At 37.7% G+C, this 26,931-nt stretch overlaps 1 protein-coding gene across 3 annotated transcripts; it reads left to right on the top strand.

Moving 5' to 3' along the window:
* The first annotated feature begins 87 nt into the window (after window positions 1-87).
* Window positions 88-26,266, top strand: LOC113026014 (enhancer of mRNA-decapping protein 3). Of its 3 annotated transcripts, XM_026174394.2 has the most exons (8): window positions 88-217; window positions 917-1,096; window positions 2,139-2,323; window positions 12,541-12,590; window positions 12,729-12,891; window positions 22,215-22,368; window positions 23,167-23,384; window positions 24,422-26,266. In XM_026174394.2, exons 2-8 carry the CDS (start codon window positions 933-935, stop codon window positions 24,754-24,756), a joined length of 1,269 nt encoding a protein of 422 aa, XP_026030179.1. In that variant the 5' UTR covers window positions 88-217; window positions 917-932; the 3' UTR covers window positions 24,757-26,266. The 3 variants fall into 3 exon arrangements, with proteins under 3 accessions (XP_026030179.1, XP_026030162.1, XP_026030170.1); XM_026174377.2 differs by having other exon boundaries at window positions 12,541-12,891; XM_026174385.2 differs by having other exon boundaries at window positions 181-523; window positions 12,541-12,891.
* The last annotated feature ends 665 nt before the right edge of the window (window positions 26,267-26,931 follow it).

Below are 26,931 nucleotides of genomic sequence, written 5' to 3'. Positions count from 1 at the left end.
CATAAATAATCACAATATAATTAGTTTTGTAGAAGAATCGTGTACATAGTGAGATTATGTGTGAGTATTGATCGTCACATGAGTGGAGACAGACACAAACAAAGCAACGTGGGACATAAAGGAAGTGACGTAGTATCCCGGAACACAGCGCTCACAAAAAAAAACAACAGCCTGGGCTCTGTCTTGCTTTGACATTTCACCACAGCTTTTCGCTAAGGTAAATCTACCCACTGTAGATTCAGTAGATTTAGGCTCTTAGCTCAACGGCGACAGAAACCAAATTCAAAATTGCTGCAATCTGCTTTTATTAAAACAAAGAAAGAAAAAAGAGGGGACAGAAGACAAGCTAATGTTAGCTACCGAGCTAGCTATCATAGCTTCCTTGGTATACGGCGAAATGTTGAGATTTGCGTAATTTTGTTTAAATATTGTCCTCACAAGAATGTCAGCAACAGCTTTGGTCATTTTTAAATAAATAACTAAGTATTACAACATGACAAACGAAGGCTTTCCTGCTAAAACGGTAGGTTGCTAATATTTACACCTACTTGTGAAACGTCTGATTTGTAATACGCCCACCACAACCACACAGGTGCTGGTTAGTTAAGCTAATTAAAATCTAGTTTTATCTTGTGATTTTTAGCTTCCACGGCCGCTTTTACTAACGCAAAGTTTATACTCAGCGTTCAGGACTCTTAGTGTAAAGTCTTTTTCTTATAAGGTCTCTGGTCAAAAAAAAAACAAGTTGTACGCCAGATGGCTAATTGCTGGTCATGCCTACAATGGCCCAAGTTAGCCAACTTTTAATAAATTAGTCTGCAAACCGTATGTACTCGTTACACTGAATTAGCCTGTTAAACATTTATCTAACACTTATCTCACTAAAGCCCTTTTTCCGTTGTTGTTTTTAAAACAGGATCATTGTAAAGAGAATGGCCACAGACTGGGTGGGTAGTGTTGTGTCCATAGACTGTGGAGCAACGTTGGGAGTTTATCAGGGTGAGGTTTCATCTGTTGATCGAGTCAGCCAAACAATCTCCCTGAAACATCCTTATCACAATGGAGTCAAGTGTCCTGTTCCTGAGGTCACATTCAGGTAATGCATAGAATACACCAGGGAGCTCAGAACTTTGACCAGGTTTTGTAATTCTCCTTGGTGTGTGTGTGTGTGTGTGTGTGTGTGTGTGTGTGTGTGTGTGTTTTTAAAGACCCTTCAGCTTCCCCTTTAGTGCATGAGTACAACTTTGAAAAAAGTGTGTGTTTGTATAAAATCCTCAGTGCGTGCTACTGACATGTCACATTTTTATTTTGCTGAAATAAAAAGCATCTGGAAATTAATACAAAACTAAACAAGTGTACTACCTTGCTTAATAATTCAACAGATCCCCATGTTATGTTGAACTTTGATCATGTTTTAGCAATTAAAAGTAAAGAATGATTATTGAACTCTTTGCAGTGAACTGAAGTTTGAGTTGACTGAAAATTTTTCAAATTCAAGGAATCCATGCTCACCACAGAAAACATCAGCACAAGCTACTGCTTGCCAGTAAACCCAGAGGTGAAGGCCTGTTTTGACTTCTGGTTAGACGAATCAGAAATGCGTTCTTTTTTTCCACCGTAACAGTGGACATAAATTGTTTGACAGCATCAGTTTCAACAAGCAGTATTGTGATAATGAGTTTTATAGTGGTTTCTAAAGTCAAAAAGATGTAATAATAGGCCCAGTATGAGAGAAAATCAAGTCTTTGTTTATCCAAATGTCATGACGTCAATAATGGTATATACTTATTTTTTTCCATAACTGTACCAGTATTACTTAGTTTTTATTAAGTTTGGCATCACCATGTATTCATTGAAAATTTTAAACATAGTCATCCCAAACTCCATATTTTTCTATGAATGACAAACGAATTGACTGTAAGTGCTTGTTGAATGAATAGCTTTAAAATTAGGCAAAATATATTAATTTAAAATTTTAGAACCAGTCAAGAACTCCGTTAATATCACTTTTTCTGGTTTTGGATTGAAAATTATTTCCCAGCAATGTAACGAATGGATATTTCATTATTAACGTAGTACCATTTGGATTCCAAGTAATGTTAGTTTTGTTTTTGTTTTTGTTTTTTTGTCCCTTTTAGTGCTATGGATATCAAGGACTTGAAGTTTCTGGATATCCAGAACAAAGTCAACAAGACCAGCGCTGGGAAAGACACTGCAACAGAACCCAGCTACATATCAACAGGACGCCATGGCCAGACTAACAAAACAAATCACTCTCTTGCAATAAGCAACAGCTCTGGTTTGAGCAGCAACCCCCGTAAAGGTAGGTCATGACCTGAAAGAATTGACATTTCATCATCTAGCTGTTTATTTAATTGGTAGTTAATATAGGAATAAAGCACTTTAACACTAAAGGTCAGTACCTTATAGTCACTTGTGTAATTCACCTCTGTTCATGTTAACAAAAATAAGCTAGTGTTTTGTTTTGTTTTTCCTTCCATACCCTTCTTGGGTAAGACTCAAGCAGGTGCACACAAACTTAGACTTTGGCAAAAATGCAGCACTTTAATAATTTTTTCTATGTTCTACTTATCTAATTATATTCCTATTATTTGATGCAAAGTCTAATGTTTGGAAAGTAATAACAAAATTCAAATGTATGGTGAAAATTACTAAATTCATTTTTTTAATTTTTAAGTATTGTTTTTTTTGGACTTGTAGGGAAGAAAAAAATCTGTTTTGTACCAATGAAAAGGCCAAATTTATGTTTTTAAACATGTCAGAAACCTTTTTGCTATGACATGAGACAAATGCTGTACTTGTAAGCATCCGTTCATATAACATCTTGACCACTGATATGACAGATAACCGAGTGACCTTTAGACTCAACAAAGGATGTGCTAATCAAACTACAGCAACTGAACACAGCTTGGAAAGCATGTGGTTAGGCATTATCATACGAGAATGGTGGCATATTATTTTACAGTTGTTCCAGAACAATGAGACAGTTTGACATCTTTATAAAATGGGGAAATCCCTGTGTTTTTAAGACTTCGGCTTATTGCTTACTGTGAAGCTTTGTTTCCTAGTTGTCAAATCACAGAGGGCTATTGTTGCAGAGTGCAGCAATAATGTTGAGAGTGATGAAATACGTAACAGGAATTTACCACAGCAATGGCCATAGAGTTCTCTTCTGTTAAGTAGAAAATGAAATTGATATTGTTCACTGACAATATAGGATTGGGCAATATGTGAAATTGTTGACAATCAGCAATTTCACATATTTCCCAATCACACTTTTAATTGCCTGAAAGTTGCCTCACTGAAGATGGGCAAAAGTGCAGTGTCACTCAACATCAGAGTTTGTGTTTGTACAATCGAAATGTTCTTCACCAAATAACAAAAAGGAAGTGCAAATCATTTTTGGTTACATAAAATCTAAACTATAAAATGATTAATAGCCTGATACAATGGCTTTTAGTTTTTAAATTCTTACTGTTTTTAACTTGTATTGTGTTTTTACTTGTACTGCTATTTATCTCTTTTATTTATTTATCTTTTTAGTTTCAAAAAATCAATTTTTGAAACTAAAAAGTATTCCAGTATCAATTTGTCTTTGATACTGGAAGGGAGCTCAAAGATTTTGGTTATCACGACTAGTTTTGTATGCCACCCTGACCTAACACTAGTTTGATATACACACTTTGCTTTCACCAAACAATCAATCACAGATTTCCAGTGATTTGGAAATGTTTATCTGATAGAAACAAGAAACTAGCATAAAATTGCTGGATGTAATGTAAAGCTGGGCATACACTGTGCGATTTTTTTTTTTAAATTTTTATTTTTTTATTTATTTATCTATTTTTGCGCACATTTTAAGACGATTTTTCACTCGTGCGACCCTTTTGGGGATCGGCCCATATAGTGTGAGAACATATATCGTGAGCTACGAACTTCTAACCCCTGCAATTCAGTCGTACAGTTTGAGTAGGAGCTCAAACGCGACTGAAAAAAATCACCCAGTGTATGATCAGCTCAATGTAAAGGAGGATGCGTCAGTATTTTGAACTGAGTAATATAAGGATAAGTGGAAGTGAATGTCAGCATGGTGATTAGCACTGTTGAAGGTCCTGAGTTCAATTCCACCATCAGGCTGGGGTCTTTCTGTGTGGAATTTGCATGTTCTCCCGGTGTTTGCGTAGGTTCTCTCTGGATACTCCAGCTTCCTCCCACAGTCCAAAGACATGCAGTTGGTGGGGATAGGTTAATTGGATACTCTAAAATTGCAAATAGATGTGAATGTGAGTACGAATGGTTGTCTGTGTCTATATGTTAGTTCTGCGACAGACTGGTGACCTCTCACCCTAAGACAGCTGGGATCGCGACCCTGTAAAAGGATAAGTGGAAGTGAATGGATGATAATTGAATTTTTTTAAAAAGCATACAGCTATTATGAGATGCAATTGCAAGGTGCCTTGACTGATTTGAAAAAAGACTTGAAATTAGTTGGTTTGTTTGAAGTAGTGCAGCGTTACACCACTCCCAGCCAAACTGTCACGCTTGGAATGCACACTCTATACACATCAAAGACAATCTCCTGGATTTCACATTGTCAAAATGGTGATGCGTGAACTTGAGCTTTGTTTCGGGTAAGCTCGAGAGTTGGACAGGTAGGGAGTGACTGTTGTGCTGATATATCTCGATATTTTTTAGCTGGATGGCGATATAAGATATATATCTCGATATTTTTTTAAAACCATAAAGTAAGAACAAAAAGAGAGTTCTTAGTCAAAGCTGTGTCCCAGATGTCACACAGGCACTTTTATTAACATACAGCACAGATGTACATGAAAAAAACTACTCAAAAATAAATTATGAGCACTTATTAAATAATAATGCTCCATAAATAAAAGAAAACTATGTTGTTTTTGTCCATAACAAAAAGCTCACAATTGTGCAGTCAAAATGTAAACTAACAGACGCTGAGCATAATAACAAAGATTTCACAGCTGCTCTGTTCCCAACTTCTACTGCGTGACCGACAGCCTGGAGTTTGAAATTCGCTTCAGGTGCCATTTATGGTCCTTATACACACACAATGCGGTAATATTACGTTGAACCACAGTGCGTCTCAATCCGCGAGGCTCCTCGGTAGCCGTAATGCTCCGACAATCCATCAAGCGGTGCTGCTCCGTAGCTTACCAAAGTTGTACTAAAACATTTTTTGACAGATTGCTGAGCGCTGTGTTCCAAATAAAATCGGTTCGCGGTCATCAAGCACAACCAGAATTCATACATAAGGCGCGCTGTCAACTTTTGAGAAAATGAAAGGATTTTAGGCTGTGCAGCCCCTGTGGGCTGCATGGCGTTAGCGTGGTTAGCTCGTTAGCGTGGTTAGCTCGTTAGCGTGGTTAGCTCGTTAGCACGTTGACGCCGTCCAGCCCCACGCACGGAGCGATGCGCAGTAACTCGTTAACGGAGATTTGCCCTGTTCATCTTGTCGCTGCCTGCAGGTGAAGCTATGGGGGAGGAGGGGGAGTTGTGTTCAGTGAAGGAGAGGCGAGGCGGAGTAACGTTGCGTAGAGACAAAAGTGGACGAAAGAGAGGCAAACTTGTGGCTCCACAACTATAATTATAACGTATATATCGATATAAAGGATATTGTCACATCTTATATCTCGTATAAAAATATATCGATATTTTTAAAAAAACTCGTTATATCGCCCAGCCCTATGCTGTGGGTTGATATGTGCCCTTAGACTGCATGCAAAAGATTAACATAACCACTGTGATATTACTCACCCATCCACTTAATTTAATGGCTATTCTTGATATTTTTTGTTTTTGAGCAAGAAGGAACCATATTAGTTTCCAGCTAACACTGGCAAGCCCTATCAACTCTACAGGTGCAATATACAGATGCTGATACCTGCTTATTAGTCTTAAGTAACAAACTAATAAAATACTATCATTTCAGTCACCATAACTAAAGCAACATCTTACAAGTCCCTATACCTCACGGCATCCATTAAAACAGAATTTGTTAAATTTAACAGTTAGAAGTTAAAAGGAAGTTAGCTTTGCTAGTTTCTACCTAAACATGATATAACATGTTCTGACTGAAAGATACCATACCATACCATACCAACTTTATTTCTAAAGCACTTTAACATAAAACCAGGGTTTCACAAAGTGCTGTACATGTTAATAGCATACGTAAAGAAAATTAAAATGAGATACGATAAAATAAATAGATACAATAAATTAAAACATGTTAAAACAAATTGAGTCAACCCCTCTAATCAATGCCAAAGGCTTCAGCGAATAAATATGTTTTAAGAAGACTTTTAAATTCAGAGACAGAAGAGGCCTGCCTAACATGCAAGGGCAGATCATTCCACAAAGATTGCTGAAAAAATTAAAATGTGCAGCTCTGCTATCACTTCCAACATAAACGAAGACAGAAAACTAAACAGCAGTTACCTTTTGTATGGTGACTGAAGTTGGACCAGCTGGTATATAATGATGTGCTACGATCGCTAGCGACACAGCTATGTAAGCATAACATAAACAGTGAAGCTGGAGGATGAACGCTAACTTTTTTCCACTCGATAAAAGTTAACATGAGGGTTCCCGATATTACGTATCGGTCTGATACTGACCTAAATTAATGGATCGGATATCGGAGAGAAATAAAAAATGTAATCCGATCCATTAAATATCAAAAAAGCACCTCACAAAACTTGAGACATGGCGTAACTTGCTCATAACCGTAGCACGTCGGAGCAGTATGCATCAGGTGATAGAGCGGCTGTGGCGTGCAAGACCTGTCAGTGGTCTGGTTGAGTATTTGTAGCCTCGCTACCAAACCGGCATTTCATCTCCGAGAAAGTTATCCCAGAGAGAAGTAAAGCAAGTGTGTAAGTTCATCTCTGAATGTTAGTAAAGCATCCCTGCGTTTACCTTAACAACCAATATATGGAGCGACTGCCTCTTCTCTCACCCTCCCTCTCCTGCTGCTACTTCAATATGAAACTGATCAATAATCAGCTGATCAGCTTTTCTGTCGCGAGTCAGTCTCTCTTGTTTATCGCCCACTTTGCGCCAGAAAGAGGAAACCAGCGGCTGAACAACAGCAGCACGTTTAAGCTTGATAATCTGTTGTTAGAATTTATTTAATATTACTTTCTACACCAGGATCTTTTTCTACTTAGCTGACAGGTGGTAACTGTGCAGGGGCGGATCTAGCAAAGTTTAGCCAGGGGGGCGATAGGGCATTAACAGAAAAAGGGGGCACAAAGACATACTTTTCTTTCTTATTCTCATTTAAAATGTCTAGCTTTTAATAAATAATTATCTGAATTTTACACCCAAAGTTTTAATCTGATGTAAAATGTCGATTAAGCATCACGAGCATGAGGTGGTTGCTTAAAATACCAGAATAGGGAGGATGGAGTGGGTTTAAGTTTGTTAGATTGATCAGTATTGCTGAACTATGAAATATTTTGGGTGCAGTGTATGTTTTGCATACAGGTATAACAGAATAGCTTTAGTGTTTGTTTGTTTTTTTGTTGTTGTTTTTTAAACTTGAGTATGAACTTATACAAAATGCAGCAAGATATTAAAAAAACAGTTTTATTGATTAAAAAACACACTATATCGGATTCATATCGGTATCAGCCAATATCCAAATTTAAGATATCGTTATCGGACATAAAAAAAGTCGTATCGTGCCATCTCTAGTTTGACTTATCTGACTGTTTTGTTTCGCTTAATGCGCCTTATAATCCAGTGCGCCCTATGGTCCGAAAAATACGGTAAGTGACGCTCCAATGAGATCCCCACTATCAGAATAGTGAATGCACTAGCCTTGTCCTTGACAGGATTAAATAAGGTTTTATTATGATTTCAGGCTACCAAGGGCATCTCTTGTCAAAAGAAGCTGGTGATAAAGTAGACTAACCCTATTAAAGATGGATTCTACCATCTTTATGTTGCATATTGTTAAATTGTTTGTTTATCTTGCACAGTAGATTTTGCTATAGAGGAATATACAGGTATCTCATTTGGTATGATGGTCAGTTTGTGATCAATGCATCTCTTTCGCAGATGTTAGTTTCAGAACTAACTGATTAATTTGTTGCTGTTATTGTAACTTTAATGATAAAGTTCTGTTTTGTATTTTAGAGGGTTTTTTTGTTTTTTTTGTTTTTTGTTTTTAAACTCATATCGACATTTTAAATATAAATCCAAGATCTTGGGGTATTATTATTGTCAGTCGTAACCTTTTTTTACATGCAAACTCTGATGCATGTTGACACTGAAGCACATATTTAGATTTTCCTGTCCCAAGTTGTGCACATTGCTGTAAAAATCAGAATGTGTTACTCAACCTTCCTGATTAGATAAAAGTTAAAACAGTATTTCCTCTAGTCAGCAGCAAATAAGGAGGAAATCTGCTTGGACAGCTCTGTGGCCTCTGCTGGAGTCATTTAAAGTCTGTTCAGTTTTACACTCAGGATCACCAAACAATGGAAGAGTCAGGGGTCAAAAAAAATTGCCAGTGTTCTCCAGTGTGATTAAACACTACGTCCTGAACATCGAAATAGAAACGTGAACAATAGAAAACTGGTCTTTTCCATGTTTCATTAAATGAATAAGTCATAGATTCAAGTCATAAGTCATAAATTGCTAATCCATTGTCAGTTCCTGTGTGCGTGTTGCTGCCTTCTCTTCAGAAACCTGAGCCTGGGACCAAACAGTGCCTCGCTAAAACTCCCCACTATGATTCCCATAGCGTGCTAAACACTTGTACCAAAGTTCCTCTTTACAATACGTGTGTGACTAAAATCAATAAACATTACCCCTCCCTCTTGGTGTCTGCTCCTAAAGAGAAGGTTATGCAAAGCCAGGCTTTTGTGCTTAGTGCCCTGCTCTCTCTCTCACTCTTTCTCCCCCCCCCAATCTCATTTCCCTGACTTGCTTCTGGCCAGCACAGGAAACCGACACCCCCTCCCCGACAGGAAGCCATGTTGTCCCAGTGTGCTTGGAAAGCCAAAGCGATATCAATTGTGGAAGCAATGTTTACCTTTGAGTTTTTATTTTAATCTCTTGCTTTCAGGCTGGAGGCCAGGGAGCTAATGCCCAAATTGCACAGGGCCAACGTGCTGAGTGGCTTGGGCTGGGCTGGTCCTTTCACACGCAATGCCATGCTCCCAAAAAGCCCCCAGTCACAAAGACGGGAAGGCAGGGTGGGCTGTTGCACACATAAGATCACAGATTCTAGGAATTTTTTTTTATTTTTTATTTTTAATATCTGTTAATGATCTCTCTTGGAGAGCACAAAGGGAATATAGAGGAGGATACATAGGGGTATAGAAGAACAGTTGATTTCATTAACCCCAAACAGATCTCATTCAACTTGTCTTTTGGAGGAGCTGCTTATATGGAGTGAAATCATAGTTAAAAAATAAATAATAAATAAATAAATCCAAAAGCCAAATACGAAATGTTTTTACTGCCTCTTTGCTGCCCACTGTGTGAGACTCAAATGCCCATATTAAAATCTGCAACCATTTATTTTTAGTTGCAAATCTAATCAAACACTTGTACTGCCCTGCGTACCACCATTGTTGCCTTCCTATTGTGTTTTCCATGCCATCACGAACATCCTTGTTCTTTAAGTAACCTCACACACTTCCTTTAATCGGAAAATGCTGCCGTTATAATAGACTTCGAGAGTCTATTGTAAGTATGTAAGTAGGTCATTTTATTTGACTTTGCCTTTTGATTATCAGTGTGCATGTGCTTCACCACAGTCATCAGCAGCTCTTCCATTTTTGATTGATTTTGATTTTGCTCCTCACCAACAAGTTTTCATGGCACTTCTAAGCTTTGCATTTTCAAATGTATTTACTGGTGTCTGTTTAATGTGGTTGTTTTGTTTTTTATTTTTTTGTTTTATTTATTTATTTTAGTCACATTTACGTCGTAGGGATTGTTTGGGGGTTTTTTTTGTTTGTTTTTCTTCTAATCACTGATGATAACTGATGAAACCAGATATTGAGTAGTGCAAGGACCAATTTAATGAAAACCACAAAGATCTCTAAAAATAATAAAATGTATTGTTTTATGAAACGCTTTCACAGTTTGAACACTGTGTTCTTACCTAAACTCACATTTCAGTTAAGAACATTCCAGGCCTCTGTAGTTGTATCTGTTGTGGGAAGTTTGTCTAAACTCAAATCAGTAAGGTTCACTGTCTGTCTACTTGTTATTCATTAGCCTGTTTAACTTGGAGCTTTGCCAAGTTCATTCAGATTTTTGATTCATAGCATGACAAAACACTTCCTTGTAAATAATGACATTGTTGGCTTGCTCTAATAAGACGCTAGCTTTTATATATATATATATATATATATATATATATATATATATATATATATATATATATATATATATATATATATATATATATATATATATATATATATATATATATATATATATGAGTTTCTTTAAAAAAAAAATAAAATTGTGATGTAAAAAGTAATTGCATGTTTGGGCACCAATTCACTGCTGAATAGAGCTACAGCGGTGTCAAATTAGTTTTGCTGGCAAATTTGTGTCAAGCAAAGTGTACGATGACAATATGCTTTCCAGCATATAGCGTGAGAGAAGCCAGAGTACCTTAGCTGTCACACTGACAGTAGCGTGTGAGTGTGTCTCCTTGTTAGCGTGAGAGAGCTCTAGATAGTTGGGGTTGAAGGCCAGGTTTTTCCAGTTTGCTTTTTTTTTTTTTTTTCCCCTTGGTTCATTTTGTTTTGTGTTTTGTTTTGTTTTGTTTTGTTTTTCTTTTTTGGTGCTTACATGTACATAAACTTTATCAAGCACCGCTCATTCAGCCATTGGACCTTTTAAGTGTTAGCAGTGTTTTGTTCTCATTGAGCTATCGTAACTATCCGTGAGACGATAAGAGTCTGCAGTAACAGCTATCCAAGATAAAAGGGCTGCAACCTCCCAGTCCGAATTTGAAACTGCTGAGTGCAGGAACTTGTGTATGGATTACACGGTTTATAACACAATGGCTTTCAATATAGTATGACAGCTCCTAGCTTCATTTAGAGATGATTAGGATATAAGTGGGGTCTGACAGATTAAATATATATATTTAAAATAATCTGTGTTTCAAGGAAAAAAAGGCGTGTGCCAGCTTAGAGCAGAGCCTTTGGCTCCCCGCTCCGAACCTGCAGCTGATGGGGTTTAATCCTGGGGATTCAGACGGGAAGTTCTATATGATTAATTTGTTCTTTAGATTCTAAATGACACCATAGTAGAGATTAATTACACTATAATTCCCAGATTTTTATTGTAATATTTTGTTCAATTTGAGGTACACTAGGTGTTTTGTTTTGTTTTTTTTGTTTGTTTGTTTTTTTTATAAATTAAGAATACTTTTAAATCTATTTTTATGCATATATCTATTTGGGGTTTTTTTGGTGGGGGGGGGGGGTTTCAACAAAGCTAAGAAATGGTGACCAACTTTTTTTTTTCTTCTTTTTTTTTTCTTTTTTTTTTTTTTAATAAAAAAACAAAACAAAACACATTGCTGTGTCATTTTATGTGTGTAAAAGACTGGCATCATTTGACACATGCTCAGGCTTAGCTTACAAAAATGAACCTAAATGAACACACTCCTTTTGTCAGCTTGTCTTGAAAATTCACAACTGGATCTAACATGTGACACATGCCAGGACCACATTACTGCCAAATATAGTAGAGACGGTCAACATTTTCATTTCAGTTCAGTTTTTTATTGTTACCAGTTGAAAACATAAGTAATCTCAGAGCACTTTGCAAGTGCCCCAGGTTCACATCAATGTGAACCCCTGCTCTACTCCAACTAAAAGTCTAGAATAAGTTTTCTTTTTACAAACTCGGTAACAGACTGTATTATATTTTTTGGCTCTTTACAATAAGACAGAACGTAAGCAGTCGGCACACTTTGCTTTGTATCATCTGATCCTCCTGTTTTCGCCTTAACTATTATTCAGCTATGAACAGAGTAATGAGGGCGTGTGGCTGTAGTGGAATATTACTATGCCAGCAGGCCTAGCATCAGCAAACTATGAACATCTTAATGGCTAGTATATAAATGTATGGAAAAAGACAAGCATTGCTACTTTATTTAATTTATTTAAATGTAGTGGCGTAACTCTATTGTTTTTCCTCCTTGAGTAAGAGTAAAGGATCTGCTCAAAATGCTAACATGATATACTATTAACTTCATACAAACCACCTCTGATGATTGAGTGTAATCTTTCTTTTTTTCAAATGTTTGCATGCTTGGGTATTTAAATCCATAACAAGTTTTGAATCGTTTGCAATGGCACATATACTCTTTTCCTCAAGGATCATGAGGTCCCATTTGTGCACCTACCCCTGATAATGTTCTGATTAAATCTTTGCCAGCATTGTCCAACACCAAATCCTGTTTTATGTGAGCAATCCTCAGTTTGTGTTTTCCATTGTCTCCAGGTTCATCAAACAGCAGAGGGACGACACAGTCCACACCCAGGAGAAGCAATGTGAGGAATGGAGGGGCTGGAGGGCAGAGATCAAAGAATGATGAATGCTTTGGTGATACGACTGATGAGAATCTGGACACTGACTTTGATTTTGAGGGAAACCTGGCTCTGTTCGACAAGGCTGCTGTTTTTTCCCAGATTGATGGGGCCAGTAGCAACAGCAACAAGTTACAACATCACAATACACAGGCTGAGCAGAAGACCCAGTCCTATCGCCATGATGAGAATATTCTGGAGGTGAAACCGGTCACATACAGACAGATAACTGTGCCCCAGCATGGGGGCAAGGAATACTGTACGGGTAAGAAGAAGATGCACACACAAATTTTTTGTGGCAAGGACACATTTGTGTATGACCATTTGTGGTCCAGTGTTTCAAAATATTTAACTTCATTTTAATTAAAAGTAGACAAAGTTGCAGAGAAGCCAAAGCTGCAAGTGGAGCCAACGGTGAGTCAGTTGTACTCTGCCCTGCAAGACATCATAGTTCAGATCATTTGGCCAGACCCTTCAGGACATTCAAACAGTAGTCAAACTCTGAGTGATCCATGCTAGACTACGCTGTGAATATTTAAAAAAGAAAAAAACAAAAAAGATCCTTTCTTTACACAATTATGTAACTGTGGACTACACCTGAAAACTGTAGAAATCTGTTTCTTTTTAGCTGGATACCCAGCTATAATAACTAGCAATATTCCACGCAAAATTCAGGTCACTTTTAAAGAGTTGTGATTTTGTTCTCTAATTGGTCATAAAAGGACTTTGAGGTAACATCTGAAAAATATCAGCTTCACTCGGATGTCATGTTGAATGAGTAACAGGCAAATTTTATTGTTTTATTGTTTATTTTATCTCTTTCTGTGATCACACCTCACAGAAATAAATAGTGGATAAGAATGAAGTATGTAAATGCAAGGCCTTTTCTGACTGGTTTTCTATATTTGATAAAAGAACAAAATTAATCTTGCTACCACACAGTTTGACTCACCTTCATTAATACTTTGTGCATCGTGGGAAGTATTCTTATTTAAGTTTATGTAAGATGGTGAACATTAAATATACAGGACATTTTTAAGTGTGTCTTTAGTTTCGTTTGTTTTGGACAGAGTAGTTTTTTCTCCCACTGTTTCAACCTTGGCTAGGTGTACACTCTGGTTATATAACAGCACTGTTTTGACAAGCACAGTTGGCGAAAGGGTTATGGCTTTTGTCAAATGGTGTGACAGTCTCTATTACAATTGATATTAAATGAGCTTTTAATAGTGTCTCTTTTATTCAACACAGATACAGGCCATTTCCCCTTTTTTTTTTTTTTTTTTTTTTTAAACTGTTTGCCATTTGATGCAACTTCTGCAACCTCTTGTGGCATAAGCCTATAGAAATGATGGCCCTCTCCTTTCTCAAACTGGCTCAATCTAGGAATATTATGTAATTGGTTAACACAGACACAAGATAGGTAATGGCTAACAGGCCCTGAAGTCAAAGATGTGATTGTTGTCAGGTGAGCAGTAATGGCTGTAGCACAAAGAGTGGCCTGTTTTTAAACTTTACTGATGTGGTCTGATACGGAATTAACTGTAGAATAAATTAGTCCTGCCACAGGCAGACCCTAAAATGAGGTGCTTTTTTAAAAACATTTTTCTTGGTCAAAGTATGCTTCTTAGTTGTCTCTGTGGTCAAATGTAATTTGCATATTTTGCTGACCGTTGGATAATGTCAGGTGTTGAACCCTGCATTGTCACATAATGTTGACACCAAATGATTCAAATTTAAATTGTTTCATCAGGATGCATGGTTCTATGTAAATTTCTGAAGATGAGCAAGACTAGATATTAGTACAAGGGTGACGGGTGTGTGTGACATTGGTGTTTTTATCCCAGATCGACAGTTTTATGTGGTGACTCAGGAGAGCTCAGTATAAGCAGCTGCCAACCATTCTGCAGATAGCTTCCAAGCAGAGCCTCCTTTCTTACCGTGCAGACAGATTTGCTTCCCAGGGCTGTCATCATAATCCCCGTCCTCTGCACACTGTAATTAGTATGCCGCCGTACAGCCTTACATAAACAGCACCTCTGAAGCAGGAAAAAACCGCAGTGCTCTTGACCTGGAAACTTTGCCAGTAAACAGATAAAACCACAGTGCAAGAACACAGAAAGTAAAACAAAGTGCCCAGCTGTTGGTTAGGTTGACATAACAAGCAGACATGGGGATTTAAGATTCTGTTTCTATAAGTCATTGTTGTGAAGGTTGCAGCCTCTGTAGTTGTGCTGTTCTCTTCCCTACTGTAGTGAAACTTCAGGTCAGGCAAGCCAAATTAGAAAACATTTTGCAATGATTTAAATATGAGCTTCTTTTACTTTAACTATTCGTGCTGCATCACTTTGTTGGCATAGATGGAAGCATATTTTGAATCGTTACAACCCATTTTTAACAACTCTGACCTGGTTGTTTAGAGCAATGTATAGCATGAGCTTGAGCTCATAGGAGTTACTTGCACATATATTAACCTTGTTATTATGTGCACTAATAGTGCCTAGAAAAGGTAAAAACAATAAGGAAGACTGAGACTCAAAAACCTCTGTGGCGCTCCAATATTAAGCTGTTTGAACCACTAAATTACTAAAAGGTAATATTTCAAATTTTAATGTTAGTTTTATTTTCTTCTTGCTACCTCTGCAACTCTTAAAGTGGAACAGAAGTGAATGAAATGGGCTGCTTTCCCTCCCTACCCCAGTGCAAGCCTTAGTCACACATGGCTCGTATCCAACCAGCGCGTATTGCTTTCAGTCTTGCCAGTTTCCTTGTCACGCTTGAAGGATAACTTCCAGCTCAGTTTATTTTAGCGCTGCTGTATACTCACAGCTACCCAGTTTAGCTAGTCTGTTTTTAATACTGCACTGAGAGTGTGTGTGAATTGTATGCATATGTGAGAGCGAGAGAAAGGTGGGGCGTTTTGGTTGCAGAAACTTAAGCAGCAGAGTTACGAAGCGCACCTGATGGGTTGGTTTAAAAGCAATTAGTGCATACTAATGCAACACCCACTTCCTCTGAGCTTGGCACTTAAGGCAGCACTTGCATGACAAGAACCAGTTGACTTTCCTGTGCTTATCGCTCACAGGAGGATTGGCATGCTCTAGATTTTTGTTGCCCACTGAAACATATTAGCAGTCTTTGTGTGGTATCAATAAAGAATAGTGGGAGGGGAACAGGGCCGACCTAAAGATAAGCAAGAATTTCGGTCAGGCACGGCATGAGACTCTGTGTTTATATGCAATTATCTTGTGTATGAGGGTGTGTGTGTGTGTGTGTGTAGAATGTGTGTGTCATTGAGTGTTGCATGTCTGGGTGCAAAGTCGTGGGTGTATATGAGTGTGATGTGGGGTCTGTGTTTGTGTGTGTGTGTGCACGTGCTTGCATCTCTTTGTGTCAGTGTAAGTTCTGTGCACACCAGTGAGGCCACCAACTTCTCAGCTGCCAGGCTGGAGATGTGTAAGAGGCCATTAAGGACTTAACTGCCTCCCAGTAGCTTTATTTATCAAAGGGACCCTGAGCTGAGTTCCCCCAGCTTGACTCTTATTACCCTTATAATGTGCCACAGGCAATGGATAGCTAGGGATTAGCACACCCTCTATGAAGCTTTCCACACAATTTAGTTTGTACAGTGATTTTTAAAAAAAGAAAAACAAACTGCAGATATACATTACAGTAATTCAAGGAAATACACAAGAACAATTGTGTTTGGTTACATAGTATGAAGGATGCAATTTAAAAAAAAAACAAAGGAATTTAAGAATTTTTCTTGAAATAGGACTTCTTATGAAAAGTTGACTTGTGAACCAAAAGCTACTTTTGTAGTAATTAATTAAATGTGTATTAAGAGTTTGTAACAATGATTTACTTTTTTCTTAACGGTGCTCTTAAAATGATTGTTTTTGGCTCCTATAGTTAGCTAATTAAAAACAGAATTTTTTAAGAAGTCCAAAGTAAGAGTCATTAGGTTAGACAGAACAGTCCAGTAGCTGAAGCCTCCAAAACGATTTGGAGAGTGCTTCACACAGTTCTTAAAGGTTCCTGAAGTCAAAAGGTGGCAAATCTTACCTAAAAGTGTATAGTGCATGCATAATGTTTTTGGGTTAAATACTTTGTCTGATGGTTCATCTGGTCATGGGTAACGGTGTGTTTTTAAGAAGATGAATGGACTCACTTTTTGGCCCAATCACCACCATCATCCATCTTACTTTAGCCCTCCCCAGTTTCTCACCACAAGATGTTGGGATACAGGTGCAGGTGTTCATATTTGTGTGATGTTTGCCCCCCTTTTTTGTCACGCGAACCCGCTGCATGTTTTGACTGAGAAGCAGCCAGTGTGGGGGGTCCAGTGCAGTGCAGTCCTGTCCCGCAGCTAAGAGCTGGGAATTGGTCAGAAACCATGTGATGGTGCGTGTGAGTTCAGGGCCTGTGGGGAATAGGCGTTATCACTCTGACTGCCTCATGTTTGCCATCTTTTCTAAAGGCTGCCAATCTTTCCTTTGTTTGCTCAGACAGCAGTGACAAACAAGAAGGGAAATGGAGAATCTTGTGATGGGAGCAAGATCAGGTCAGATAGAGGAAGAACAACTTTTCCCCAATAGTTTACTCACAGTTAGCTGCAGCCCTAGCCCTAATCCAGTATGTTATTGATTATTAACCGATTAATCAAGCAATTAGGTAAGACATTCTTTTGTCTTTATGTATTTATTTATTTTATTTAGAAAGAGGGGCAATACATATTAATGAACAGTTTAACAAATGTAAATATGCCAGATTATAGCCTTGGGCTAATTTCCATCTCCAGACCCTCTGGCAGGTTGGTGTTAAACACAAGCTAGTAAAAACATAGAGATACTATTTACAGATCATGTGACAAGGACAAAAAACTGTGATCACTTTATACTAGAACAAACAATGACAAGAAGAGTCATTAGTCTCTTATTAATTAAGAGTCTTACTAATGAGCAATAATAAATATTAAAAACAAAAAACACAGGACTTTCAAAATAAAAGTCTCATTAATTTCTATTTTAAAAATTCATGTTTTAATAGTTTAACTGCATAGATTTCTCAAAAATGCATGGCATATTAAAATGAAATCCAAAAATAAAAAAAATCTCACGTAAAGTAATGTCAGTTAAAAGCATGTATGTCTTTCTTGTGCTGCCCTGCAAGAAAGCTTCCTTGTGTATATTTTTAAATGTATAATACAGTTTTATTTATATATTATTTTTAAAATTGACTAAATCTGAAAAATGATTTTACCTAAACCTTCAAAATAAACATGTTTTACTATACCCCATGCTCGCCTTTAGACTCACCTCTCCTTGTTGCAGGTATCACAACGATAGAACGTGGGATGGCTATCATCAGCCTTCAGCAATCTGCCTATTTTAAACATGGTGTCAGACGAAGTTCATAACAGTTCATTGTCATATTTTAACGTCTGCAGCTTTTGCTGTGTAAAGCAAACGACCGTGGACAGCTACAAGTTCACTTTTGATCATGTCAGAGCTTGTTAAGCACGTCATTTGATGAACCACACTTTTTCCTAGTAAAATTTTTATTGGTGATTACAGTAACAAGTGGAAACAAAACATGCTAGAAAAATGATTTGTTTCCACTAGAGATGGCACGATACCACTTTTTTTTATGTCCGATACGATATCATAAATTTGAATATCTGCCGATACTGACTCTGATGAATCCGATATAGTGTATTTTTTTTAAATCAATAAAACATTTTTTTTAATATCTTGCTGCATTTTGTATAAGTTCATACTCAAGTTTAAAAAAACAAAAAAAACCCAACAAAAAAACACTAAAGCTATTCTGTTATACCTTCATGCAAAAAATACACTGCACCCAAAATATTTCATAGTTCAGCAATACTGATCAATCTAATAAACTTAAATCCTCCATCCTCCCTATTCTGGTATTTTAAAGAGTACTTAGTAGAACTATTAAGCTCCATATATCGGTTGTTAAGCTTAACGTGGGAATGCTTTACTAACATTCAGAGATGAACTTACACACTTGCTTGCTTTACTTCTCTCTGGGATAACTTTGAAATGAAATGAAATGCCGGTTTTGTAGCAAGGCTCCAAATGCTTTACCAGACCGCAGAGAAGTCTCACACGCCACAGCCGCTCTATCACGTGACGCATACTGCTCCGACGTGCTTCGTTTATGAGCGGAGTTATGCCATGTTGCAAGTTTTGTGAGGTGCTTTTTTGATATTTAATGGATCGGATTACATTTTTTTATTTCTCTCAGATATCCGATCCAGTAATTTAGGTCAGTATCGGACCGATACGTAATATCAGATCGGTCCATCCCTAGTTTCCACCTAAGTTCACCACCTCGGTAACTGCTCCCCCAATGCTCTTCTCTGTGTCTGTGTGTGTGGACTGACTCCACATTAAACTATGGCAGCATCATCTTCACTGCTGCTGTTGTGCTATCAGTCTTTTTGTTTAGAAGCTGAGGGCTGCATGAGCTTCATATTGCCGCACTTTTTATTCGCACACATGCTCCCAGATACGTTTCTATTGCAGGTTTATTTGTTGTCGCAAATGTTCATGAAATGCTTGAGTTTGCATGATGTCAAGCAAAAATTATTATTACTGTTATTTAGGGCTGTGCGATATGACCAAAAGCTCATATCCCCGATATAAGACATGTATCGTCCCGATAACGATATAAATCACAAAAATGTAACATTTTCTGTAAATTCTGTGAATCTCGGGCAGCTCGACTTGCGTGACGTGTTTCCAGCTGGGCGTCGTGTACCTGGAGTCGAGTGTTTTAACGATATACGAAATTATACATTTTTAGACATAAGTTTTAACGGCCGCCGTTTTCTTTGTGAGTATTTATTACACAGGGTGCTGCGGGGAAAAGCCTGTTCTAACGTTTGAGTCGAAGGCTTATTTTTTAGCACCTGGCGGCTCTTTTTGGCTTCTCATCCGTAAACACTCTGCATACTCTTTCACGTGATTCAGTTTATTTTGAAAAGTCTCAACAGGATCTTGAGCTTTATTGTGAAAGGTTTATGTGGAAAATAAACAAGCGGACACGCGATGGTTTTACCGTCGTTGTTGCTAACGACAACGCATAACAACTAGGGGTGCAACGATATTCGTATCGATATTGAACCGTTCGATACAGTGCTTTCGGTTCAGTACGCATATGTATGAACAATACAATTTTTTTCAATTTTTTTTTTCAATTTTTTTTTTAAAATTTTTTTTTTTTGTGTCCCGTTTGGATCTATAGCCATCAGAATTGTTGTCTTGAGGCCAAGAAAGATGCCAAGAGGATTTATTTTAAGTGGATCATCATATTGGTCCATTTGATTGACCTTTATTATAATTATGAATTTATTTTATTTTCAGTTGCAAACGGGACAGACATGACTGTGGGATAGGACAGGGGGAAAGAATGAAAGAAAGAGGGGGAGAGAAAGAAAACCAAAGGGGAGAAAAAAAAAGAACAATACAAAATTTGTAATTTATTTTATCAACTTTCCTTCTGACGATGCTGTCTGTGTTGAGCGCTCAGTGAATCTGCATTTGACTACTCCGCCTAGGCTCGAGAGTGCAGCCTAGGCGGAGTAGTCGAACGCAGATTCACTGAGCACTCAACACAGACAGGATGGTCAGAAGGAAGAGCGCAGGGCAAGCTAGCGAGACAGAAGTGGACCTCCCCACCCTCATTCAGATCTGGCGTTTGGAATTATTTTGGTTTTCATGTGACATATGACCCTGAAGGTAAGCGAGTCATGGACTAAAGTAAAACAGTATGTTGGATGTGCCATGCAATGCTCAATTACATGGGTGGGAGCTAGTGTGTTAGCGCAGTTAGCTCGTTAACGTGTTGGCCGTCTAGCCCCTCTGTATAGGGTAGCTCGTTAACGGAGATTTGCCGTGTTGTGGCGTTAAGGTTATTTCAACGAGATTAACCTGAAAGCACTAGTGGGAACACAACGAATATGACTGCACATTTACACCGACATCATCCTAGTGCAAAGACAAAAACAAGCATGCATGCTACAAACTTTAGCCGAGTCATTTAGACAGCTGTTAGCACAGGATTCTCCTTATGGAGACCTGATATGTTTAATATGCTGCTGAGAATATAGCCCAGAAGAAACGGATAGTATAGCTTTTATTTTGGAAAGAGACATTTCTCTGTAATAAACTCTCTTTTCCAAAGATGAGTGATTCCTCAATCAGATAAAGGGCTCGCAATATCGCTAGCCCGATGTCCCGGGGCTATCTCTCCCCTGCCTGTCGGGCTATTGTAGGAAGGAAAAATATATGTCAATGCTTTTGCATTCTTTCAGAAATGTAGCTGGGTAATTATGTCATTGGGTGAGCCACTGTCAATATGTGACATATTGAAATCGTGTTTGAATTTGCGCTTGTTTTTTTGCTTTCACTTTGCAATCGCGCGAACTGTGTATAGAGAGCGACAGCACTGATCTGTGAGTGATGATAATTTGTGCACCAATTCCTCTGACATCGTCTTATTAATTGTTAGCTTACTATGCAAACATGACAAGTGAAATCTCCCACAGCTTAAACATGTGAGAGGTTGATCGCGCAGAGAATCGCTGAGCTTATGTGAGTGCGGCAGGATATATATTTCACTACGATGACCTGGATGATTGAGAACCTTCACAGACAGATATATATTTTAGTTCTGCTGAGCCAAATAAGACAGGTCAGGGTGAAGAAGTGACAGCCAAAGAAAAGCTTACCACAAAACGGAGAAGTTATGACAAATCAGACTATAAGGCAAAAAGAAAGTGCAGCTTTATGGTTTCATGGACAAAAGAATTTCTGTGGCTGCAATATGACGAGCTAAAAAACAACACGCACAAGGGTTAGGGTTAAATTTAAAAACTGTACTTTTGTGTTAAAATATATATTTATAATTTTAATAAATGACAAATTAAAAAGGCATGAACATTTTTTTTTGTATCGAAAAAATATCGAACCGTGACACCAAAGTATCAAACCGAACCGTGAATTTTGTGTATCGTTGCACCCCTAATAACAACAGGCGCTTGTCCGTCCATAGTGTGGTTATATTAAATATAAGAGAAAGAGAGAACTTTAAGAAATGAATATAGCCACTACAGTGACCATCAAAATGATGAAAAAATATTGCCGTAAACAGTTTATTTTGCGACACCACGAAACAAACGATAGCGTAAAATGAAACGATAGATTTCTTTATATCGTCATCAGATATATATCGTTATATCAAACAGCCCTACTGTTATTTATTTATTTTATTTTTATTTTTTTTGCGATCCAGTTATTTGAATTACTTTCTGATTCAATGCAACCCGACTACTGTCCGCCGGAAAACCTGGGAATGTGTTTATCTGTGTCCTTATCACCAAAGTCCTATTATTAGATTTGACTTTGCTTCTACTTTTGTTTCTAAAGCCATTTTGATGGAGATTAATGGCTAAATGGCTTCAGTTTTATTAAATGTTTTGCTTCTAGAATGTAACTAAAACTGGTGCTGAAATGAAAACACATTAACACAGTCTCTATCTCACATGTTTTCTTTTTGCAGACACAGGTCTGGTGGTTCCCACCGTGCCCTATGAGCTTCATAAACAACTCCTAGCAGCTGCAGAGCGCTGGGGTCTTTCTCTTGAGCGCAGGCTAGAAGCAGTCGGTGTTTGTTCCAGTCAGATGGCTCTCACATTGTTAGGTGGACCGAACAGGTAAGGAGTACCAGTCCTAGCTTCAGTAGCACCTTAGACTTCCCAGTCTCATGGCTAGCTACTGTTAGTGGTTTGTATTATAAGAAAAAGAATGTACAACAGTGTGTTAAACATCCTTGTCTGAAAAACAAGGCTTATTGTTTTAGGAAGACACTACATTCTACATTAAGATTAAATATAGTGTCAATAACATCCTAAAAGACCAAAGCAAACCCTGTTCGGTATTATTTACATGTACTTTTAAGTGTGGCAGAGGCTTATTTAACATCAAAGAAACACAACACAGTAGCTCATAACAAAACTGGTTTATTGCCTCAGTCCTTTCATCTACTTTGCACTGCAATACTTGCATGAGTCAGATTTAAATTGGAAGTACAGTGCACTCAGATCAGGTTTAATTTTGTGTTGTAGTGCAAAATCACAACTATTTCAGTGAGAACCAGCAGGCACTCAATTCTTCTGTTCAGTTTAATATTAAACCTTGTAAATATAGAAGACTTTATATAAGATTTATCAAGGTTGGGATATTTTAAAAATGTAATTATAAATAAAATACTTAGTATAGCTCACATGCTTTAGTCAAGTACCATTGTCATAATTCCCATAATCAAAATTAACAAACCTTTGGTGGGGTTCAGTTTTTCTTTTCTACAGAAATTTAATGAGTGTTTGACTTCCCACAAAATCCTTGAGATGGGGTTTAGACTTGCATTGCCAGTTTGATCGCAAAGTAATTCATGGGCTTGTCATTGCCTGTGATTTTTATGGAGAAATCTTTCTTTTTTCAAATATTCATAGGCTCACACCAAAAAATGTCCACCAGAGACCCACCGTAGTCCTTCTGTGTGGTCCCCATGTTCAGGGAGCCCAAGGCATCAGCTGTGGTAGGCACTTAGCCAACCATGAAGTGGAGGTGATCTTGTTCCTGCCTAATTTTGTCAAGATGCAAGAGTCTGTCACCAGTGAGGTCAACCTCTTCAGCAAGACAAGCGGAAAGCAGGTCTCCAGCGTCAAAGGTAAAACTCCACCAGTATTAGTATTAAAGTATTTTGTATTCACACTGTAGCCTACACAGGTCTCAACAATGTTGCTAGAAAAGTGGGGCACTGTGTGTTAACCTTGCCCAGTTGTAACTGACTATCATAGGCAAATGTTGCCCTCTAGTGGAGGTGCACCATTTAAGACACTCCTGACTCTTGTGCTTGGAGCTCATACTGATATCTTGGACGTAAACTTATAAATCAAAACACTGGTTTTATCTCTGCAAAGTTTTAGTTAGTCTAAATTAATACAAGATAATCCACTCTTGGTTTATAATTATTTACTGTTATTTTGATCAGTGTTATCTTGAAGACAGCTGGAAGTCTTGCAGGGAGGGAGGGAGAGACTTTTTATCCCCACCCCCCTTTTTTGTGTGTGTGTTTTGTCTTTTTGTTTTTTCTTCCACACACATAAAGCATAAACACATTTCCTTAACAGTTGTTATGTATAGGTTATTTATGAGTCCTTACTAAGATAATGTGACACTGCAGTTTAAAAATATTCTTGTTTTGTTGTCATAACAAATCGTGGATTACTCATTTATGCTCTGCCCAACTCTGCTCGGATCGGCTGGTTGTTGTGTTTATAGCAATCCAAACATGTTGCCAACAGGCAAGCTGCAGAATGTCCTCTGGTGGATGAACTATTTGACTCATAATGTGGTAAAAGGGTGTGTCTCCTGTCTCTTAACTTTTTACATTTTCTTTTATCGGGTGTTTATAAGTACCAACATAATACATCAATGAATACTTAATATATAGGTTGAGCTCTGTAGTATACCCCTCTGGATTAAAAGCTAAATGGTGAGATGCACCAACATCTTTTTGAAAGGGGTGATAATTTCACTCCTTGCTACAGGAATTGAAAGTGCCACATGTGTTGGCACTTTCAATTCCTGTAGTGTCTCAATGTACTGTTTGTAATGGGATCACATGCACTAATTTTTTTTTTTCCTGTGTTATGATTTTGCAATACAACTAAAAAACATTCTCCCTCTTTGGCTGTGTCCCAGACTTGCCCATGAGCCCAGTCGATCTCGTCATCAACTGCTTGGACTGCCATGAGAATCCACTGCTGAAAGAGCAGTCCTGGTACCAATCTGTTGCTGACTGGGCCAACAAGAACCGTGCTCCAGTCCTAAGTATTGATCCCCCAGTCAGTGAGCAGCCTCAGAGTGTGGACGCAAAGTGGACCCTCTCTTTAGGACTTCCACTGCCTTTAGCAGACAAAGACAGCAGAGTCTACCTCTGTGATATTGGCCTCCCTAAGATGGTTTACCAAGAAGTTGGAATCAACTACCACTCACCTTTTGGATGCAAATTCGTCATCCCTCTGCACTCAGTATAACAGAGTCTATACTTATTGGTGCTTGGAGTGAATGGGTCATTTGAGTGTGCAGACAAGCAACAACATGCCCCAAGCAAAACTGTGTTGCAATGTGTATGACACTTATTGATACTTTTGGAAGCATCATTGGAAAGAATAAACTGTGTGTTATGCTGTGTGTGACACCTTGTTTTGGAAGGGGAGAGGTTTCCTGTTCTTTGTGCGTTCTGATAAGGGCTCTGTGGTGATGTGAATATGTTTACAAAATGCTGACCACTGTGAGTATCTTTGACCTCTGACCTTGTGACCAGTCAAAGTAGCAAATACACAGTTCCTATTTCCTTCTTTAAATTACATGTGGAGTCAGATCATGACTCCCGGACCTGGAGTGGCGCTCAACCTAAAGCTGACTGCCAGTCAAAACTGCCATTCATCTTCCACAGTTTAGGTCTGTGCCCATTGTATTTCCATATGTTGTATTGTTTTTTGTTTTTTTTTTACTGAAAAGGGTGCTCTTTGTCATATAAATTGTGTAGCATGTTCGATTGAAAATGTGATATTATACAGAATCTATATTTTTATTTTTATTTTTTTTGAACACATCTCAGGAATAACTTCTTAAAAAGGTGGAAAAACAGAAGTTTATATTTTCGTTGATATTGTGGTAGCACTCTTTCTACACTAGTTGGTGTCTTTAGTTCATAGTAGTTTTCTACCACTTTGATTTTCCAAGTATTACTGCTATTTATTGTGGCGTTGTTGTTGTTGTTATTACTATTTGCATAACTTTTTCCTTTTTGGCACTTGCAGTTAAATTACCTCTCTAACTGACTTGCTCTTGGTCATCATGAAAAATTTCTGTTAAAGCTAACATTTCAGCAAAATATTAACTGTACCTGAACAAAAAAGTCTGTATTTTATTTTCAAAACTGAAGCTGTGCACTTTTGAAATGGAGCAATAACAGTTTTTCAAAAGCTCATAAGACTGGTTTTATGAACGTTTTTTTGCATCAAACAAATATAGTTGAAATGTAAGGGTATAAATATGAAGGCTTTGCAGTTTTACACTTTATGTACTCAGTTAACTTGTTACATTTGTAAATAACTGTTCCTTGTTTTTTGTACTTCATCTTCGGTGTCCATACACATTTCTTTTTGTGCATACACATTTCTTTTTGTGCATTTGCTGATTTGTCATGTTTTGTTAGAACATGGCAATAGGTATTTTGCCAAAAACAATAAGAAGGAATCAGGGAATTTGTTTAGAGTGAGTGAATTGCAGAAAAATAAATATTCACAATATCAAAGTGACCACTCAGGATTACAAAGGTCACAGTGACTACAGCCTCTTGTGTATTCTCACCGTTCATTGTTTTCATTGTAGCGGAGACTAAAATGTGATCATGACTCATCAGTTCACGTTTTAAAATATGCCTTGGCTTTTTGATTGTGGAGAAGTCTCATTTTGAGGTTCATTGGTGTAAAAGGGGGGAAAAGGAGAAGATTTGCAAAATAAAAATGTTGAATTCAATGCCTGTCTGCCTTTTAATTCTTACTACAAAACCCAGTGATGTTTGAACAAATGACTCTTTATTGTAGGACATTTTCTTTCGTAAATTATGCTTGTTGGACCACCAGCAAAGCATGGAAAGGTATGTTTTAAAATTCTAAACTGCGAACTCAAACTATCACCACCAGGGGGCAGCATTATTTGTTAATCTTTTCAGAAGTGTTCTGTTCTTTGAACTTAGGGTATTTCTAACCCTCATTTCCTAAAGGTTACTGCTGTAAGAATAATTACAGAATATGAATAGTTATGAATGATTTGCTAAGGTACTTTAAAAACTTACATCCACTCAGTGTATACAGTGTGACATTACACCATTAAGCTGAAACAAGTTCAACATCACTTGATGTGCTGGTGTTTTAGACATAGTAATTGCAGATGGTTCTTCACAAAGATTCTTGGTAACTTTATTACCATTGTAAAAGGTAATAATCCAAATGTTTAAAATTTGTTTTAAAAAGGTTAACCATTTTAAACAGTTTCTCAAAGTACAGTGCAGTCTCCACTAGGGATGGACCGATCTGATATTAGGTATCGGTCCGATACTGACCTAAATTACTGGATCGGATATCGGAGAGAAATAAATGTAATCGATCCATTAAATATCAAAAAAGCACCTCACAAAACTT

The sequence above is a fragment of the Astatotilapia calliptera genome, chromosome 1 (genome assembly GCF_964374335.1).
Source record: "Astatotilapia calliptera chromosome 1, fAstCal68.1, whole genome shotgun sequence".
NCBI lineage: Eukaryota > Metazoa > Chordata > Actinopteri > Cichliformes > Cichlidae > Astatotilapia > Astatotilapia calliptera.
Note: the sequence above shows the minus strand (reverse complement) of the source record. Positions and strands in the feature narration are given on the sequence as shown.